At 55.4% G+C, this 19,742-nt stretch overlaps 5 protein-coding genes across 5 annotated transcripts; 2 read left to right on the plus strand and 3 right to left on the minus strand.

Annotated features, from left to right (window-relative positions):
• Positions 1-1,805: 1,805 nt before the first annotated feature.
• J7T54_004315 (Transcription initiation factor IIA large subunit-like protein) lies at positions 1,806-3,628 on the minus strand (the record flags this gene model as incomplete). The annotated part of the gene is made up of 3 exons (XM_051504220.1): positions 1,806-1,890; positions 1,941-2,722; positions 3,509-3,628. 3 exons carry the CDS (start codon positions 3,626-3,628, stop codon positions 1,806-1,808), a joined length of 987 nt encoding a protein of 328 aa, XP_051364144.1.
• Positions 3,629-4,501: 873 nt separating this feature from the next.
• On the minus strand, positions 4,502-6,301 carry J7T54_004316 (WD repeat-containing protein slp1; the record flags this gene model as incomplete). Its single annotated transcript, XM_051504221.1, has 1 exon — positions 4,502-6,301. The coding sequence occupies one exon, from the start codon at positions 6,299-6,301 to the stop codon at positions 4,502-4,504; it is 1,800 nt and encodes a 599-aa protein (XP_051364145.1).
• Positions 6,302-6,941: 640 nt separating this feature from the next.
• Positions 6,942-9,319, plus strand: J7T54_004317 (RING finger protein B-like protein; the record flags this gene model as incomplete). Its single annotated transcript, XM_051504222.1, has 2 exons — positions 6,942-8,350; positions 8,476-9,319. 2 exons carry the CDS (start codon positions 6,942-6,944, stop codon positions 9,317-9,319), a joined length of 2,253 nt encoding a protein of 750 aa, XP_051364146.1.
• Positions 9,320-10,742: 1,423 nt separating this feature from the next.
• J7T54_004318 (uncharacterized protein) lies at positions 10,743-12,739 on the minus strand (the record flags this gene model as incomplete). Its single annotated transcript, XM_051504223.1, has 4 exons — positions 10,743-10,877; positions 10,933-11,113; positions 11,183-12,277; positions 12,534-12,739. 4 exons carry the CDS (start codon positions 12,737-12,739, stop codon positions 10,743-10,745), a joined length of 1,617 nt encoding a protein of 538 aa, XP_051364147.1.
• Positions 12,740-18,793: 6,054 nt separating this feature from the next.
• Positions 18,794-19,618, plus strand: J7T54_004319 (mitochondrial hypoxia responsive domain-containing protein; the record flags this gene model as incomplete). Its single annotated transcript, XM_051504224.1, has 2 exons — positions 18,794-19,427; positions 19,476-19,618. The coding sequence occupies 2 exons, from the start codon at positions 18,794-18,796 to the stop codon at positions 19,616-19,618; spliced, it is 777 nt and encodes a 258-aa protein (XP_051364148.1).
• Positions 19,619-19,742: the final 124 nt, after the last annotated feature.

A 19,742-nucleotide genomic window follows, 5' to 3' on the forward strand; every position in this document is an offset into this window, starting at 1 on the left:
CCTACTACAGTCCCACGGGTGTTCTGTCTGTGGTCGCCGAGCCTCGAGGCACGTATACAGTGAACACGGACCCTTGAACCTGGCAGGGCGTCATGCCCGCGATTCTCAGCTGAGAACCGGGACCTTGCGACAGCGTCGGAGATGCATGCACGCACGAAAATGGTGCCAGACGGCACCCTGGTTACTGCTGTACAGCCTCATAGGCTCAAACACGTCGACAATTGAGTTTCGTCGCGTCCTTGACAGTTTAGCATGTAGTGCTCTTCGAAATCAACTGAGGACGCCAGGGGCTGCTGGTCTCCGGCAATCTTGCCGGTTTATGCTCGTCCCTGCCCAACATGTCACGTTATATTAGCGCAATTGTCAGTCGGCAGGCGGCCCCCAAGTCCTGACCCGGCGCTCTGGGACATCATTTCGGACCATCACCATCCTGCGGCGCGCCAACACACACTGCCCGCAGCAGGTGAACGAATCACCTGGTCCGCTTTGACCACCATGAGACTGCCGATCTATTTGAGTGACGTCGGCCGTCTGGGCGCGCAAGATTCGTGTTGTCAACAATGTTACATCTACCGAAGTGCATGGTGAGCAAGTTACGGAGATGATGTTCACCCGCGACTTTTGCCTTTTTGGTCCTCATTCTCGGTAGACAACGTTTGCAGAGTCAAAAGGTAGGGGTTTGGAAACCTTGAAGTGAGCTATCCGCGGAGGACACCTCAATGCCCCAGCGCAGGCTTTGGTTCTTGAGACATCAATCGCGTCAACCTGAAGAAAGCTCAGTGCTCGAATTGGAGAACGTGGTCGCTGGACGACTCAAGACAGACAGCGCATCATGCATACACCGGTCTCACGCTTGGGAACCCATCCCTGCCTGGTTTTCCCTTGCTGGGGTCGAACCAGTCTGTCGGGACCCAAATCTGCGGGCTAGGGATCCACCACTCTTTTTAACCCCGATCTTGTACGTCGTAAATTAATTCTTAGGACCAGGTCATTTGCGGCCCGCGGGCTCTGCGCCCGTGGCCATGGTCCTGGACTCCTAGCGAGGACACAGTATTATTAGCTTCTTTGACCGCCGTCGAGAAACCCGGAATTTGGAGGTCAGCATACCTCCCAAACAGCGATATCGTGACACAGAAGTCCCCCAGAACATGAAGTGGCTCAGCCTGCCTTCTCTGGGTGCCAGACAGTGAATACTGATTGATTGCATTCGGAAGCAGTGACCCCTGCCGTGTGTACAGAACTTTGGCGCGGACGCGACTTCAGATTCGGCTCGCCATGTAAGGGCTTACTGCAGTAAAATTACAGCACATGTCCCATAGTGGTACTCACTAACCAACCGAAGTCGCGATTCTTATGCACGTTCACACAAGATAGTCTGCTTTAGAGGCACTACTTTACAGGAGCTGCTACGTGTAATAAGTGCGATAACCACATCTGCAGCAGAGATCCGACACACCCAATCACGCCCGAGAACCTAGATACTCAGAAAAAAAGTCCGCTTATATTGATGGTATTCTGATGTTGAAGAATGAAGAAAATAGTAACAAGCGCGTTACCAATTTCTTGATCCTCTCGGGCGGTGTGCGTACGACATGTTCCCATGATCGCCGCTCACTGCACCCAATTGTCCGAATGGACAGAGACGCGCCTTGCCGACTTGAAAAGTACGTTACGACCCCGTGATGAAATATTTCCTTGTTCGCAGTAGCCTGCCCGCCACCACATAACCCAGACCATGCCAGGCTTCAAGGTTCTGCGTTCATGGCACCCCCGTGTCTGCGGGCACCGTCGAACAGGGTGAGCGTTTACCACTCATATTCACCCGTCGCCTTGTGGAAGACGTATTCTTTGCCATTCACTGTGAGCACGCCGTCCTTGAGAGTGCACTTCCTGTAAAAGAGTTAGCGCGAAGCCCATGTTTGTAAGAACGGTCTACTAACCACTTGTTCTTGACCCGCTGGACCTTGTCGTACATGCAAAGCATCATATGCCCTAGCCCATCCTCATCGCCGTCGTCGTCGGGTCCGACGTCATCCGGGTCATCCAAATCAGAGTTGATCGCATCCTCGTCGTCTTCCTCATCATCGTCGTCGCCGTCATACCGAGCAACGCCCTTGCCTTTCCGCTTGGAGGCCGGCATCGTCTTGTGGCGGGTGGCCTCTTCGAGGGGCAGCATCAGACCGCCGCCTTCCATAGCCTTGGCCTTGGACGCGAACTGTTTGTGCAGAATGCGATCAATATCGACGCGACCCATGGCCTGCAACTCGCCGGCCTCGTTCTTGCGACACAAAATGGCGTCAAAGTCGTCTTCTTCTTCTTCTTCTCCATCACTGTCAGCCTCGCCAGCGCCGTCGGTTTGAGAATGTTGCAAGTGGCCCTGTCCATTCGATGCGTGTTGTTGAGCAGCCGTGGCCGCAGCCATCTGTTGACGATAGGCTGCCTGTGGGTCTGCGACTTGTTGTCCTTGCTGTCCTTGCTGATGCTGATGCTGATGCTGCTGCTGTTGGTGACCCGCGTGGTGCCCTTGCTGAATGGCATTGATAGAGTTGACGGCTCGCTCACCATACTGTTGTTGAAGATTTTGTGCAGCTCGGTGCGCAGCCACGTTGTTGTCCATGCCACCAAAGGTCATGGGGGGTGGCATGGGAAGGTGGTGACCTGGTTCTCTCTTGATGGCGGGTCCCGCCTCATCCTGGCCATGGGGCTCCTGCTTGATGCCATTCTGAGGAGCACTGGGCGGTTCGGGTTGTGGGAGATGTGGTGAGAAAGTTGCTTGTGAATGAACAGGTGCTGGTACGGCCGGAGGAGCAGTTTGTACTACTGGTTGAGGAGGGGGTTCAGGCTTCTGGGGCTCTGGATCCCAAGGAAAACGGGCTACGTCTAGTTGTGAAAGCTTCTTTTGCCAGCCCTAGAAATCGAGGTGTTAGTAAATGAAAGACATCTTTTGATTTAGATAAGTTCCGGAGTGAGAAGTGCGGCTGCCTTGACAGGAGACCAGGCAAGGAGAGGTTTGTAGGGTAACAAGTGTGAACGTGTGATCCAAGTGTCGCAGCGAAATGTGGAGAAAGGCGGCCAGAGTGGCCTCTGAGAGGCAGGAGGACGGAGGGGGGGGGGGGGGGCCGCCAAACGCAGTGCAGTTGGCTTAAAAAGGGACGCGGAGCACCCCATTGCCTCCTCCCACAAGTCGGACGCTGCCTCCCACTCTGCCGCCAGGCCATTGCGAGGTTGCGAGAACACGACTGGCTTGCGGTCCAAACAACCCCAACGTATCGCGACCAGACGGCATTGCGTGGACGTGGGAGCGATGACTGGCCATGCTACTAAGCACGCAGACTTTTTCGATGCTTTTTTGCGGTCACTGGTCGCCGCACCATTGATAGTCTTGCGAACCGCCGTCGTCGTTCGGTCGCGCGGGGAAGATGGGTGCACCCGCAGCATTACCCCCGGCCAAGAGGAATGGACGGTTGCGGACTTCAGCGCACGGAGAAAAGGAAACTCAATTGCTTACCTGTCGCAGCATCTCCAGCACCGACTCTTCGATGCCGCTCTCCTCAAAATCGACGCGGGAACTGTTAATCACCTCGTCGATGACCGACTGGTAGACATTGCCGACGGCTTGGTTCGACATGGTGAGGACGGTCGATGAGACGGAGACTTGGCGCAAGTGGTGTGCGTGATCACAGTGGACTACTCGGAGTTGTCGACGACTTGCATCTACTGGAGTTGTCGTCGTCAAATGCTTGTGCTTGGTTGGGTCAACCAGCGGTGTTGTTAAGCCCACGAGGCTAGCTGCGCTCGGCCTTCAAAACTTGAACTCGCTCGATGTATGCGTAAGCTATATTGCGTAGGCTTTTCTGAAAGTGACTGTGCTTGAACACTCGATCGAATGTCACTGTTGTGATATCGCAGTCGCTCAATGTTGGATGCATGGGCGAAGTTGCCTGCGATCGCTAGATTCCCTATAACCCACATCGCCGACGCCCCGTGCTCGGATTAGTCATCCGACAGCCACCGGAATGCCGGAGAATTCAATCTTGACGAGCTCTCGCCTTGCTTTAATCCAGGTAATCATCGCAAATACGACCAAATCTTACAAGTGGCTTCCGTATCTACTGCGTTCTCAGGTTGACTGGCGCATTCACCGCGGGGGGCACTGAGGCGAGCCTGTGTGAGTGCTCCCAAGTTATAATCACAAACGCCAGCCTTGGGGCATGTGTTAGAAAGGCCTGTTATGACTACCCCAAGCAAACGCCCTGCCGTGCTATCTATTTCCACAAAGTTTCCGCCAGAAACGCTATAGACTGTCTCGGTCCCGGGCATGGCCCTGTCTCAATATCATCCAGATCATTTCACTCGTGCGTGGTGAAGCACTTTCGTACCACGAGCATTGAAGAGCAAAACTCCCCCAGCCCGCGCGCCAACCCGCTCAAGCAGAATGCCGCCCTATGAAAAGGTGGTACTTACCGTGGATCATTTGCAGCAGCTACTCCCACCTCTCCTCTCAGCGAATGGTCATGCTCTTAGCCATCTCGGCCTTGCTTGTGGATCCTGAGCCGCTGATGCTGCCAGGCGCGCCAGCTTTCTTCTCAAACACCTTCCAGAACTTCAGACTCTCATCGGCGGCGGCCGTTGCGAGCATCTGTCCGTCAGGGCTGAGGCAGCTGTGCAGCACGCGGCTTTCGTGGGCAGGGATCTCCACATTGCGGACCAGAGTTGGGTAGCTCCAGATGCTGAGAGAGTTGTCGGGGAATCCGCTCGAGCTAACGATCTCACGGTAATTTTGACTCCAGCGTAGAGAGGTGACCTGAGAGCCAGTGTCGATGCTGTTCACGCGGGCACCGGAGGTCGAGTTCCAGAAGTGGATGTGTCGGTCGTAAGAGCCACCACCAGTGGCCAACAGGTTCATGTTCCACGGGCACCACGAGAGGGCCTTGACCGCAGCCTTGTGGTTGGTCTTGGTGAACTTGGGCACTGATAGAGAGCGTGCGTCCCAGATGGAGACTAGGTTGTCGTTGCCGCCAGTAGCAAGCTGCGCACCATCTGATCGCCACTCCAGACCGCAGACCTCAGAAGTGTGTGAGACAAGCTCGGCAACCTTGTGCTCGGCGACCCGAACATCATGGTTGAACACGAGGCCGCTACGCGCGCCGGTGGAGAGAAGATGCTTGCTCCACCCCATAACACCGACGCGGGTGTCGTGGCCGTACATGCTGCGGATCTTGGTCGACTCGGCAACATCCCAAATCTGGACCTCGCCTGTCCCCAGACCAACGCCGACGTAGGCACCATCGCCCGACCATTTGACACTGCTGATGTAGGTGTCCGGTGTGGTCTCCAGGAGGCACTCTACGCTGCCTTCGTCCGCGGACCAGACATAGACACTGCGCTCCAGTCCAATGGCAACCTGGTTCTGCGAGCTCCAGTCCAAGAGGTTGAGGTAGTAGTCGTCAATTAGGCCAGGGGCGTCGAGAACCCTGTCAGGGGCGGTCGCAATGCGACGTCGTAGCTGCGCCGAGGTGCTAGTAGCAGGCCTCAGCGGCCGGTTGTACTGCTTGCGGAGGTCAATGGGCTTGGATGATTCGGGGGGCGCTGGCTTGAACTCAAGAATGCGTGTGTTAAGCTTGACCCCGCAAGCGCTTGCCAGCGAGTCTTGATAGGCGACAGTGTTGGGAGAGGGACGACTATAGTCAGTGCCCTCCTCGTCGTTGATGCTGAGACCCTCGAGAGCGGCAGCAGCATCGTCCGCAGCTGAGTTGAGAACAGAAGAGCTGAAACCGCTGCTGGTCTTGGGGCGCTTCTCAGCCGCATCGATCTTGCTGGAGCCGGCATTGGCAATTCCTGAGCTTGCTGTACGGCTGGGGATGAAGCGATCAGCGCCATAGGACACAGTGTTCTTGCTGCACTTCTTGCGCAGGGGAGCCTTCTTTGACTTGGCGCTGGACGGTGTTTTGCCCGTACCTGTGAGGGTAAAGTCTGACACACCCAGCTCCAGGGCCTTGCGGGGAGTGTGGACGACACGGGCAATGTTCGACTTGGGTGAGTCACGGTGACTGCTGCGGGTGGTGTCTCTTTGCGAGGGCTTCGATGTCGATCTGGAGAGGTGGGAGATGAGGCCGCCACCGTATTTGGACTTGGATGGCTTCTCCGGAGTGAAGGGCGATGAGTCGAGGTTAACGGGGATGGTGGTTGTGTTGGAGTTTCGCCTGGGTGATGGGGTGAGAGGCATTCGTCCACCCGCTGTGCGGGTGTTGAACAGCCCCTTGTGGGACTTGATCGGTGTTGATACTGTTGCAGATGCCATGGTGACGACTGAACTGACTCTATCGGTATAGACTTGCAGATGAGACCAATGATTGCTCAAAGAATCGAAAATCTTTTCAATAATAAGCGCTGCGTATGACCCAGAAGCTCATCAAGAGCCAGAGAAGAGCCCAAGCTGTACCTTAGGAAGTCGGAGAAGAGGATTGTTTGTAGGTAGTAGCTGGGAGGCAAGAGACAGTTCATAGTTCATGGAAGGGGAGGCAAGCGGCAGCCTTTTGTTTACAATACGCCCCACTTGACTTTTGGCCCGGCAACAGGAAGCCTGTTGCGGCTTGTCGAAAATCCGCCGCCGGCGCGGGTGGAGCTAGTCTAGTCAAGGATTAGCGCTGAAAACCCCCCTGCCGAAATTGCATCAAACTCCAACTGCCATCTTAGTTATCCACAGGTCTCCTCCACAATCCACAACGACAAGGCTGATCCGACCGACATAGTGCAGCTAGACGACCGCTTTCGAAGTCAGGGCACTCTTTGCAGTGTATTCACACCTGATCCATCCTCACAGCCGAAAAGCCGATATACTGAATGTTTCAAGATCCTGTTCTTGACTCGGTCGTCTCCTCGTGCACCTCTCTTGAGATGATCCATTAAGGCGCCATCGAGCCCGACAGTAGCCTGTCAAGATGGTTCAACCTTCGACACCAGGGAGCTTCCATGCCTCCATTTTTGGGGGACCTAGTGCATCGACCTCCAATGCGGACACGGGAAGCACTGCATCTTACGCCCCGACGACATTATCAGCAGCCGGCACTGTTGTTGCAATGTCCACCGAAGGCACCAACACTCCCACTGGGATCCCCACACCCGGATCTGCTGCATCATCAAACAACACATACATCTTGCCGAGCTCGCCAGCCAAGAATCGGATTGCCCCCGGCGGGTACCGTCCCAAGGTCACGCGCACGAGGGGACAGAGACCCGCATGTCTTGTCAACGCTTCAGTCACGTATTGCGGTAACAACCAGATCTTCGCCTTTGGAGGATTCGATCAATACACGGACGAGGTCTATAATCATGTTCTCAAATTAGACTTGACAAGCCACCAGTGGTCGCTTGTTGACAACTACGGCGATATACCAGGGGTTCGGATGGGTCATACCGCAACACTGTATCAGGGCGACAAGTTGCTCGTGTTCGGCGGCGAGAACGAACATCGAACGTACTTGGCGGACCTGATCATGTTTGATCTGAAAACCGCACACTGGACTCAGCCGGCAGTTACGGGCCCCATACCCCAGGGTCGCGCAAGGCACGCCGCTATCCTGCACGAGGACAAGCTCTTCATCATCGGTGGCATCACTGGCCAGAACAACTACGTGCTCGATGACATCTGCTTTCTCGATTTGAAGACATTCACTTGGTCCAAGTCATGGAGGTTCGTGGGGCGGTTTGATCATTCTGCCTATGTGTGGGCGGACAGGGTCTGGGTGTTCGGTGGGCTGAGCGAGGACATGGACAAGGTCAGCGATCTCTGGTGGCTGGACCTGAAAGGGAGCCCCGAATTTGACTCGCGCCCAAACGTGGGGGTGTTTGATCGCAACTCATCCAACAGCCGCACTCTTGGCCATGCCTCTCGGCCACCGTATACCAGCATGGCGCCTGCATCCTCGACAAGCACCACAAGTGGCTATGCCGCCAACTCTCGCACGGCACAGGTCAATCCGCCTTCATTTCAGATCAAGTCCTATGCGCCTGTAGCACCTGGCTCAATCTCTTCTGTCAAGTTCATCTCTGGCCCGGCAGTGCCTTCACAAGGGTCAGGCATTCACTACCATGCATATTCTTCGGGATCGTTACTGGACTTTGTCACCCCTGCGGCAACAATTACACCGCGCGAATGCTCTCTGTCCTCTTTAGACCTCAATACTTTGCGATGGCAAAAGCTTGCAGAGGGGCATGAAATCTTCCGGTCTGAGTATAGGTGGCAATACTGCACCATCAATGATGACGGGACTGAAGCCTGGCTACTTGGATGTCCAACCGATCCAGCGTCCGCTGATCTAGGTCCCAACGGATACGAAGAATACCTGAGGTGAGTTTTCGTTTCCGAGCGTATCTACTAGACGACTGACCTCGCAGCGATATTATGGAGGTTGACCTTCGCAAATATGGTTTCCTCGGGAACAATATGGCTCCAGAACCACGTGCAACCGCAAGACCTTCAGCCACTGTGCGGCCCAGCGACCAACCGTCAAAGGGGTTGGGCGGTGATCTTGCTAAACTCTTCGACCAGCCACCTGAATCTGGGAGCGGCACTGATTTTGTCGTGACGGCACTTGCAGCCGACGTAGACGAGGACGACGGCCTCGATCCTGACTCGAAGGCTCGAGACGCTATGTCGCAAGACCCGAATTGGCTGTCTCCGGATGCACCTACGTCTCGACCTATTCACGTTCATAAGCTCATCTTGCTAGCACGCTGGCCACATTTCGCACGCCTCTACAATGCGCAGATGGCTGAGTTTCACACGAAGAAGATGCACATCCCGGAGCCCTATTCGGTCGTCAAGGCATTCCTCTACTACCTGTACACAGACTCCATTCAAGGCACCCCCGACGCCAGAGAAAGTAACGGCAGAACCGCCCTTACTGACGTGGCTGGTCTGCTTGTCATGTCCAACATCTACAACATTCCTCACTTGCGTCTTCTTTGTGTCAACAGGCTGGCACGCGAGCTGGACGTGGAGCACGCATGTGTGATTTGGCACTGTGCCGGCCTTGCGTCAGAGGAATGGCTAAGGAAGCGCGCTTGCACGTTCTGCTTCACCCATTGGGGCCGCATTGTCCGCACGCAAGGTTTTCTCAACCTTCCGCGCAGTGCTCTGGTAGAGCTCTCCCAGGAGATTGACATGGAAGGCCGCATCGTCGGAGGTGACGAGCTCGAGTGGGGGAGCATGAGCGCAGGGGAGATGCAGGCCCCTCGCAAGCAAAGTGTGTCAAGCAATCAGACGCAAATGATGGAGTCAGAGGGCGAGGATGATGAGGGTATGGAGATGAATTAACTGAGCACAAGGACGGCAATGGCGCATCGGCGATCTCCTTGTTTTCGGGTTTAGCATTGCGTGGTGTTGGGGGCAGTGGCTGTCTAGTGTAGTTTACATGTGAGAGAGAGTTATTCCTTGTTAAAGGCGTACAAGCATTCATTTCTCGCATCGGTCAAGGTTGCAGAATGTGACGCTCGGAACGCTTTGAAGTCTATCGGCAGTAATGACTAATCTATAAAGAAACCTTTGCACCTTGACATGTCAACCAGTGAAGCCAAGACACAGGAATAAATCGCCATATGCGTCCATATACTGCCAAGAGTACATTGTACAAACTTCAAGACAGTGTGACGACCAAGTGAAACAGCGTTCGAATAGCAAATAGCGACGGCAACGGTCATGAGCGCCAAAATCGCAAGCACAAGGTGAGTTATGAGATCCATCCGTGTAGCAACACCACAACTTGCGTATGTGCGCTTCCCCGTCTCTAATATAGGACACCAGGTCGGGGTACTGTGCACCCTGCCAACCCGGATGTCCAGCCAACGAAGCCACCTCTCAAAGCAGACGAGTTATCCAGATCTGCCTCGTCTACATTCTGTCTGACGCAGACGAGGGGCCTGGAATGAGGAAGAACCGGCGGCCCACGTAGTAGATTGGGTGAGTCACCGCTCCAGGAGAGGCCCCCAAATGCCGCTCTCTCTCTCGCTTGTTGGTGCTGTCGACACTAGAACCCGTTGCCGGTCGCTGTGTCGTTCACCCAGATACAAACGCTGAGCCGGCCGGTGCGGGCGCGGGGAAGGGGTCGACTCGGGCTGCATAAGTAGGTGGGGGTGTTGGTGGGGTAGGTATTCTGGCTTGACGGCACAAAGGTGGCTGCAGTGGTCGGCTTTTAGCCCTGAATCCACCCAGGAGACACTGGCATTCTCCAACGTGGATCTTTAAGTGTACTGGCAGTCCCGCGCAGTCGTGTCACACCTCCAGCGGTGTGACTTTTCCGTCCTAGTACAAACCCGGAACGCCGTGGTTTCTCCGCCCCCTTGATGCCTGTACCATCATCCACGCGCCAAGGGCATCTTCAGAAAATATAGTTGGTAACCGAAATGCAAGGAAAATCGAAAATCGTAGAACTTTTGGGTGTTGTTGTTGGGCGCGCATCTCCATGGTGCGCTGGATCGGGGGGTGTTCGCATCGTAGCTGATCCGCTCCTCGATGTGACATGCCGCCATGGTCGGTAGCGGCGGCGGCTGGCGATCCGTTTGTGATAACTGGATGATTGCCGCTTTCGAGCGTAATCAGCGTTTCGAGCTACGACGTCACCAGCAATCTGCGATCGGATAGCTGATGACCTCATACATCTCAATCCACATTGGTTGAGTGTTTGTGGTCCTCACGGCATGCGAATGCCAATCGCAAGAGGCTTTCTCATAATTCAGAGCACCTATGCCTGTGGTTGCGGTGTCGACTCGTTAGAGACCATGCCAACACCATTGAGGCCCATTTGTGGGAGCTTGATCCCGGCAGCCTCAGCCTGCAGCTTGAAATCAGGATTGCAGGGCAACGAATGCGATTTGTGCTGGGCAACGTTAGAGCTGGGGAGCTTGATAGTAGTGGCCAGTGTAGGTACTCACATATTTGAGGCCGTTCAAGTTCTTGTAGCGCTTGCCGCAAGTCTCGCAGTGGAAGGGCTTCTCCTTCTCCATGCCCTGAGTGCCCGGGTAAGGAGCACTAGTTTCTGGGTTGACGATTGAGAACGTCCCGTCTCCGTTCTCATGTAGCTGTTGGGTCTGGTGGCCGTGGGACTTGTGGTATCTAGTGCGACGAGTCAGTGATCAGCCACGCTCCATGCAGGACGCGGGAAGGTGTGGTAGTAGCACTCACTTTAAGCCATTCTGATTCTTGTATGCTTTCTCGCAGCCAATTACAGGGCATTTGAACGGCTTGTGTTCCTCATTCATCATCATGCTTTGTAGGCGCTGGATGAGGAGTTGGTTCGCCTGCGGGTCGTTCATCTGCTGGCCTTGGTGAATGCCCAGCTGTGCGAGCTGCTGCTGAATCGCACGATTGCCTCCTTGTGGGAAAGTACCATTGGGGCTGAAGAGATGTCTGCCCGGATCGTTGATGCAGAGATTCGGGTCGGCGCTGTTACCGTTCGTACCGCTCCCATTGGCATTCGAGTGATTGCCCGTGTTCCCATTGGCATTGCCAAAGTTGCCATTGGCAATGGCGACGTTGCTGCCTCCCATGGGCATACCTGGAAGGTCCTCGTCCATGCTGTCCATGTCCATGGACTGTTGCTGCTGTGACTGGTGCGTTGAGAGAGTTGGGGTGTTGACAGATGACACGGTAGGGTTGTGCTGAAAGCCAAAATTGGATGCTGCCGGGGTTGTGGGTTGAGGTGTGCGAAGGCCTTGGGTGATACCCGATGTGTCCATGTTGAGCTGGGGCCGTTGCTGCTGGCCGAACATATGTCGGGTCTGGTGCATGCGCTGCTGGTTCCCTTGATCAAACTCCATTGTACCAACCGCATCGTCCATTTCCATGTCGGCCACGGCGTCCAGATCTGGGTTGGTGCTTAGCCCTCCGAACTGCGCGTTGTTGAAGTCGTCATTCTGCTGCACCGCCCCCATGAGCGGCAGATTCCCACCAGGCATGTGCGCACCGACCTGCGTCGGCGATGGACGAGCTGTGGTCTGGCCAGGCGTTGGCGGATTCGATGCGAGGTTGTTATTGCCCGGAAGTCCCGTATTGGGCGTGAAGGCAGCAAAGTTATTGTTCCTCCAGCCGCCGTCAGGGTTGGCATCGGTATGCGATTCTTCGTAATGCTGAAGGAGCCCATGCAGGTCGTCGAGTTTCTGACCGCAGCAGGTGAAATCCTTCATAAAGCTCGCCTCCAACTTGGGGAGGTAGCTACCGGAGTGGAAGGACGGGGACTGGTGCACCCCGCCAAAGGGCGATGTGCCTTGCATGGTGATACTAAAATGTCCATGTTAGCGCGTGAAGAACATAACGCATGTTGCCGACGCCTCGGGAGCAGGCAAGCAAGCCGAGCGGTGTCGCGGACCGCCTAAATCACACACAGGGCCCGGCATGTCTCGGGGGCCATCTCGAGACATGCGGGACAGTGGCGATCTCGACAGCTCTCTGACGCCTTGGATAACTCGAGCACGAGAGAAGAGCGACGCAGTTTCGATCCGAGCCGAGGAATGATGGTATGGATGTGGGGACTCACTCATCGCGGACGAAGCTGCCAAATGACAATCCGCCCCAGCTGCTGATGCCGCCTCCCATGAGGCTCCCGGCGAGAGACTCGCGGCGGTGGCGGTTGAGGTTATCTCTGTCCTGGTTGCTATTGTGGATGGGTCGAGGGCCGGCGCTCACAAAGGAGCCCTGGCGACCGCGACCCGCAGAAGCATCGACTCCTAGCCCAGAGGCCATCTCGAGGACGTGGCCGATCGGCTGGTGGTGATCGGTGGTGTACGAGGAGGCGCGGGGTGTCTCGGACGAGCGCAATCGTTCGGGGTTGGCCAAGTCAGGAGCAGGTGGGGGATGAGAGACCAACTTGACCGTGTCGTGTGGGAAAAGCTACACGAGGGTTTGTAGGTGATCGTAGTCGTGAAGGTGCGGGTGCAGCAGCAGCTGGTCAGAGTAGAATATATACAGGCGGTCGTCTGTTCGTGCGGTCTACGAAATACGGGGTCGATGGAAGCAGAGGTTTAGGTGGCTGAGGCCAAAGTAGCGACAGCGAGAGCCGTAGAAGGAACGAAGGTGAGCAAAAGGTGAGGTTGACGTGAGGGCCGAAGCAAAGGAGATACGTAAGTACTAACTCAGTAGGTGAACGGAATAATAGAAGCCAAGCGCCGACTTATTTATTCGGGCGACACTGACACAACAGGCCTGGCCTTGCTTGGGTGGCAGTGGCCGGAACGGAGCCAGCCTGAGAGCCAGACGTGAATCGGCGCGAGGTGAGATGAGCGCATCAAAGACCCCGACACTTTACCCTTTCGGACATCGAGACACACCTAGGTGCCTTGCACGAGACCATGATGATTTATTATTCATTGTCGCCTCCGCCTCGGTGACCTCGCATTGACTCTATTTTCGACAAAGCCGCGAGGCGCTTCCCCACGATCCCGGTTCCCACGCCACTATGACTTTGTGAAGGCATTCATCCATCTCGCGGGCATGTTCACGTCGCTGACAATGTGAACTAAAATACGCACAGGTACGTCCTTACTCAGGCACATACGGAACGGTGCAGCGCCCCTTCCCACAACCGTCCGAGTACAGTCATGGCTGCAAATGGGCAAGTGCGACTGGCCTGCTGGGGTTCGTCCCCTGCCTGGCCTCAGTGGCCTGCGCTGAAGCTGCAACTAATAATAACGGCCTTGGACTCGAGCCAGCCATGCATGGCATGCAAGTGCGCACGAACCAGGCCCCCGACGCACCTAAGGCAAGGCGATTAGTGGCTCCAGTGCAGTCGCCTGAACCCTATTGGCTCCGACACACCACGCGGAGTCAATCGACTGCAGGCTAACATGTCCGGATCATGATCCAGTCTGGTTGTCAAGAACCGGTGTCGCGACTGCTGTAGCAGCGATGCTGTGATTTGGATCGAGTTGTTGGCCGTATCTCAAGGTCAGCTTCAACCATGTGTACCTGTAGCCATGGACAGCGTCGGGCGCAGGAAACAATTGTACGTGATAACTACCCACTGTCGCGAACTCAGGGCCCAAGCTGATGCACGGCCCACAATGTGTCAATGTAACTTCATAAGGTAAGGTGAGTAGCTATTAGTCCTCAACCAGAACTGACAAGCTATTATTACCCCAAGCACGCCAACGCCGGGTCTTTGTGTACTGAGAGAGCAGAAAGATTCCAAAGAAGCTCCCTGAGTTGCGTTAGGTTGTTGCAGCACTGTCCAGTCTCCTCTTCATGTTTTATAGCAACGCTTCGGCTCTCGAGGAACCCCAGAGGGCCACTTTCGAGACCCTGAGAAATTCGGGACCCAGTCAGTGTGAGGTTCTTTTTTTATTCTTAGAGCTAGCCTGTAGAATGATCAGTCCTACGTGTTCAGGCTTCAGCGCAGCTTGCACAACAAAAGGCCCGTCCAGGCTTCAATGCTTTGGGGTGGCCAAGGCTAAACCGCCAGCGACGGAATGCCCTCACCACATGCACTCATGCAGGAAGGCCACAATTTCTGGAGGATCGACCACGCAGCTCGGGCAATATGGAGCTCATCCCTCGCTTGCTGACCAGCTGGCGACCTTACACTAGAAGAACACTAGAAGAAGGAATATTTTGGGATTGAGGTATTGAAACCAGTAGAGCAAATTGGGCTTGCAAGCTCCGGAAGCTACGTCTGCAAACATGTACACTTGTGAGGATTGTCTAATATCTTGTCATGCGCTCATGCCCGTGACCGCTAGTTGCTGAACTGCATGATCCCCTGGTAAAGTGACTAGGCGTAATTATGCTGCATATTAGCGATCCATTCAATGCTAATAATGAGCGCCTAACAAACCAGCAAGATCCCTGGTGAGCGAACGTCCATGTACATTATATGCCCTAAGGACTTGAACCACCACTTCGCACCACATGTCTGAGACCGACCCGACACCTCGGCGCGGACCACACCTCGCTCCTACACAGAGGAGGTATTTTGTGGATAGCAGAGGCATTATGGGTGACCGAGGCTTGCCAGGTACCGATGACAGAGACTATTGTGAACTCGGACGATGAGCCACACAGAGTAAAGAGGGGGGGCACGCCACCGCCAGAAGATTATTTGACAGATCCGCCTGCTCACTGCAAGTCATCTACTATATTGTGGGTAGTTGCTAACTCGCGCGCGAATTCACGTTGACTCGACAGATGCGAGTCGTGTGCACGGTCTCTGGGATCGACGTGACCCCGACATCTCTTGACCAACCGTGCACCCTCCAAGCAGTACCTGAGACCTTGGATGTCACGATGGTGCAAGCGGCGGCTGTCTGCTCCCTCTGTTTTACCCTATGTGATTTAGTTAGCAAGTACGGAGTGGGCAACTCGCCGGGAGCCCAAGTGGACCTCGGAAGTGTCGCGAGGGCTCGACGCCACTCGTCTGAGTGGCTAGACGTGCCAGCGTTTCTTGACTCATACCCCGTCTAGCTCGATGCCCTTGTACCTAGCCAGCCACAAATCATCGACGGCACGAGGCCATCGCAGCAATTCTCCAACGGAGATGCTGATCCGGTTTTTTTCGTACAAGGATGCCAGGCGCACTGCCGACATCCTACAGGCACGTGAAAAGCTAACGCGGAGGGACGGACGGAGTTGAGGGACGCAACGGGGGGCTTCTAGAATGTCTCTGGAAGCCAAGGACTAGTTAACTAAGGCCGGTTCTCGGACAGACTGACACTTGCCAGGATTGGGCGGCTGAACCGAGCTTGCCACGCGGCAAGATGGCATTACTTGTAATAGCATGGCCAGTTATGACTCTTTGAGGCACTGCGCAGCAGTGAGATGCAGCCACCTGGATACAGCAGGGGCCGGAATCAGAAAGGCCGTTTGCGTAATGCGATTAAGCGCGCATACTACAGATTGTGGGCAAAATAACAATACGGATGCCTATTACCTACCTTGGCCAACATCCCACGCCGTAGGATTTGATTTCCCGAGACTCCATCACGCCGCTCACTCGGATCCGGTGTGCTTGTTGCCGATCGACGAGTGCGTAGCGACGGCGACGCCGCGCTAAGGAAACGGAGCCTCCCGTCTTGTTGGATACCTAATTAGCGCCTTGACAGGTTACCGGATACCTGCCATACTGGACCATCAGTCGTAAGAGGGGCTATCACAACTTGTAGGGGAATCTGCGAGATCATGTATGCAGAGTTCCTTCCAGCACAGCTACGCTGTACACGTACTGCTGCGCTTCGCCGTCCTCCAGCACCGTATTCTCATCCAAATCGACCGCGGCTGGCGTGCATCGGTGGAAAACCCGGACAGACCGCGGACGATGTGGATTTGATTGAGTAAGGGCGCTTTTTTGATTAATTTATCCTTTTTCACGACCTGGCGTGAGCTGCGACGGAGCACTGTAACGCTAGGAAAACGGATGACAGTCGCAAGAAGCCATATCCTTGCTCCCCAGCAGCGCCAAGACGTCCTCGAAAGGGCGCTGAGGCAGGCACAAGCGACAATGTGAGGCGCCAACCACTGACTTGGTTAGTAGCTCGGTCCCGGGTCCTCTAGTCTAGTGTCCATGTAACTTAGTAGGCAGAGCCACCAGATGGCAGACGCGGCTGGGCTGGCCCCGGTTACGGGCGCAGGAAAGGCTAACAGGTATACATATAGGTTACATACACCTACGTCAACAAGCAGTACTACGTACCGTGATTACACGGCATGCGCATGCACCGACAAGATGGCGCGCTGATTTGGCACATGGCGTTCCGCCCCGCTCCACCCCGCCCAGGACTCGAGGAGATGGATACTTGGCAAACGACGTTCCCACGGTGATCCTGGCGTGAGGCCTGCGAGAATGCCTATGTGGCTGGGATTTCCAGTTCGCCAGACGCGTGCGAGATCGCGACACAAGGTCCTCCTCTCGAAGTGCCGTGCATACAGATACTGTACGCAGTCGGGGTCGGCTGTCGTTGACCCTATGAGATCGGCGGGTTGGCTCGAAGTATACGGCGAATAGCTGCCTTCTCTCACGAGTCAGCAACAACCCGACGGCTTGAAGAAAGAAGCGGCGCTACAAAATGCGATAAGAGGTTCCCGTCATTGGGGTCAGGAACAAGGATGATGAAACTGGCGCCGCCACAACTGCCGAATACGTAGTAGACGAATGAAGTCATTGAGGTCCACGAGGCTGACGACAATCTTGTCGGTGACGGTAAAGTGCCGAACTGCTGGGACAAATCCTCAGGAACAAGCAGCCAACAGGCCAGAGACAGCTGTTCCTCCATATCCCATGGCGGCCGACAGCTTTTGGATCGGTCACGGTAGAAAAGGCACACGATTCGTCGATCCAACACCATCGTACGTGATTGGTGCAGGCTGCACTCCCTCTCTCACGCTTCCCCTGTGCACGTCTGCGATTATCCTTGCGCTGATCCCACCAGGCGTCGTACACTGTTTGTTCCCTTGTGTTGTCGAGATAGGCGAGATAAGTCGATAGATGCCGCCCGTCATTGAGCTGCTGCATACCGAGTTCGGATATCCGACTTCTGTCGGGCGGGACGTTGGCGGCTTCTATGTCCACGGCTTGCTCGCGCTTATAGCTTGGTGTATAGTAATCTGGCCAATCTGAGGGTATCTTTTGAGCGTTCTGCCCTCTCCCCTGTGGCACGTGGTCTGTCAGCCTCCGAGAGTGACGGCGAACCATACCACCGTGCTCTCAGATTGTTCCTCCAACAGGGCCGCTTCACTACCGATGTGTGCATGTCGATGTGTGCATGATGTTCCAGTCTCTTGGTGCATACAGTCTGTAAGCGTGGAGCTCGCAGGTCGCCGTGGTGCCCGAGGGGCTTCTAGGACGTTTCCCATGTGTGGTTCTGTGAACTGTTCCGGCTGTCGGCCAGTGGCTAGATTACAGCCGACCCTATGCCCGGCATTCACGCCACGGTCTTCTTGAACGAACGTGAGACGAAGTCGGGTGAGTGATGCCTGTGGTGAGGCTGACGCAGCGTACTGAACTACTGATCTGCAACAGGTTGTCACACAGCTTGAGAAGAGAAATTGCTTTGGCGCTTTGGCCAAGTGACGGTGCATCACGAGCATCGAGCACGCGAGATGAGGCTGCATTCAGGTCGAACACGGAGACTCGGATGTTCGTCCCCACGCATGTACTGAGGTAGTAGCATTGCTTGACATCCCTCTCGAAGGCTGAAGCCGAGTGTTTGGAGTTTGGACAATTCAATACCGGTTAGTCATCAGTGCACTAATTGTGACAGCACTGCAAGCCTCGCCGACGATGAGACTGATACCTCACCCCAACGTCAGCGCCTCCGACAATGAGTCCCATCCGCAATGGTCCGTATGTCGGAAGCAAAGGACAAAGAAACAATTCAGTACTGGCAAGGCCTCGAGAGAATTGAGCATCCCGAGAAACGCTCGCGATTCTTGCTCATTAATAATGGAATTCGGGTTGGTCCGGCAATTTCTCGGTGTCTGAAGTACCCACCCGCCCAATTTGGGTGAGAATGGTACTTGCTTGCACGCTTGCCTTCAAGGGCCCGGCCGGAGCTGCCAGAAAATTATGGCCTGACATCATGTTTGCTATTCCCGCCGCCCGGAGCAACGTCAACCACTTGCTTGCCCGTACATATACATATTGCCTCGACTGTCCGTCATTGTCGGACTTCGTTTCTGCGCACCCACCGACCTGTACGAATTAGCTCCAGAAACAAATCCATCGCTCGCCGATATCCATTGAACGACATCTGCACAAGTGCGATCAGACAGAACACATAGCTGCGACACCACCACCACCAACCGCCCATCATGAAGGTCATGTCCCCCGAGGAAGAGCAGGCCCACTACAATCAGGTTCTCAAGGGCGGCTTCATTGGCGGCAGCGCTGGTCTGGCCGCCGGCGTGGGCGGCGTCATGTTCGCCGCGCGCCGGTACCCTGCCTTTCGCCAGCTGACGCTGCCCTTCCGCGCCTTCCTCGTCACGTCGTCGGGCACGTTTGGTGCCATTATCAACGCGGACCGTTTCAGCATGGCCTTTCAAAAGGCCAAAGATCCCATGGCCAACTACCAGGACGCCTCGTCGCGGGCGCAGCAGATTGTGCGCGAGAACGAGACGGCGTACAAGCGCTTCATGGATTGGGGCCGCGAGAACCGGTACAGCATCGTGTTTGCCAGCTGGATCGCGTCCATGGGCGTCGCCATGGCGCTCGTCAGCCGCGCGCCCATGAGCACCAGCCAAAAAGTGGTCCAGGCCCGTGTGTACGCGCAGGGCCTGACGCTCGCCGTGCTCATCGCGTCGGCCCTCTTTGAGGTGAACGACGCCAAGAAGGGCGGCGGTCGCTGGGAGACGGTCAAGGTCGTGGACCCCAATGACCCCGAGCATAAGCACCTCATTGAGAAGAGGATCCACAAGGAGGAGTACGAGGGCCAGGACCTGTGGATGGGTATGTTCTTTTCTCGCTCCATGGGCGACATCAGCTAACTTTTGACAGACATGGTCGAGGCTGAGGAGAAGCGCCTGAAGGCCAAGCAGGAGAGGATGGAGAAGGAAGACAAGGACCCCAAGAAGGCCGAGAGCAAGGCCAAGAAGTCTGCTGATGAAAAGAAGGCCGATGACAAGCAGGCCGAGGCATGAGCAACGTGCATCCACCACCACGCCACACCATCATTACAATGTAATAGAACGACGCCGCTCCCTCCTGTACACACACTTGACTTGCATTGAATGGCGTTTTGCGGGTTTTGGGTATTTTGCTTCG

Source organism: Emericellopsis cladophorae (assembly GCF_022114955.1).
Source record: "Emericellopsis cladophorae strain MUM 19.33 chromosome Unknown NODE_8_length_656085_cov_119_647849, whole genome shotgun sequence".
NCBI lineage: Eukaryota > Fungi > Ascomycota > Sordariomycetes > Hypocreales > Bionectriaceae > Emericellopsis > Emericellopsis cladophorae.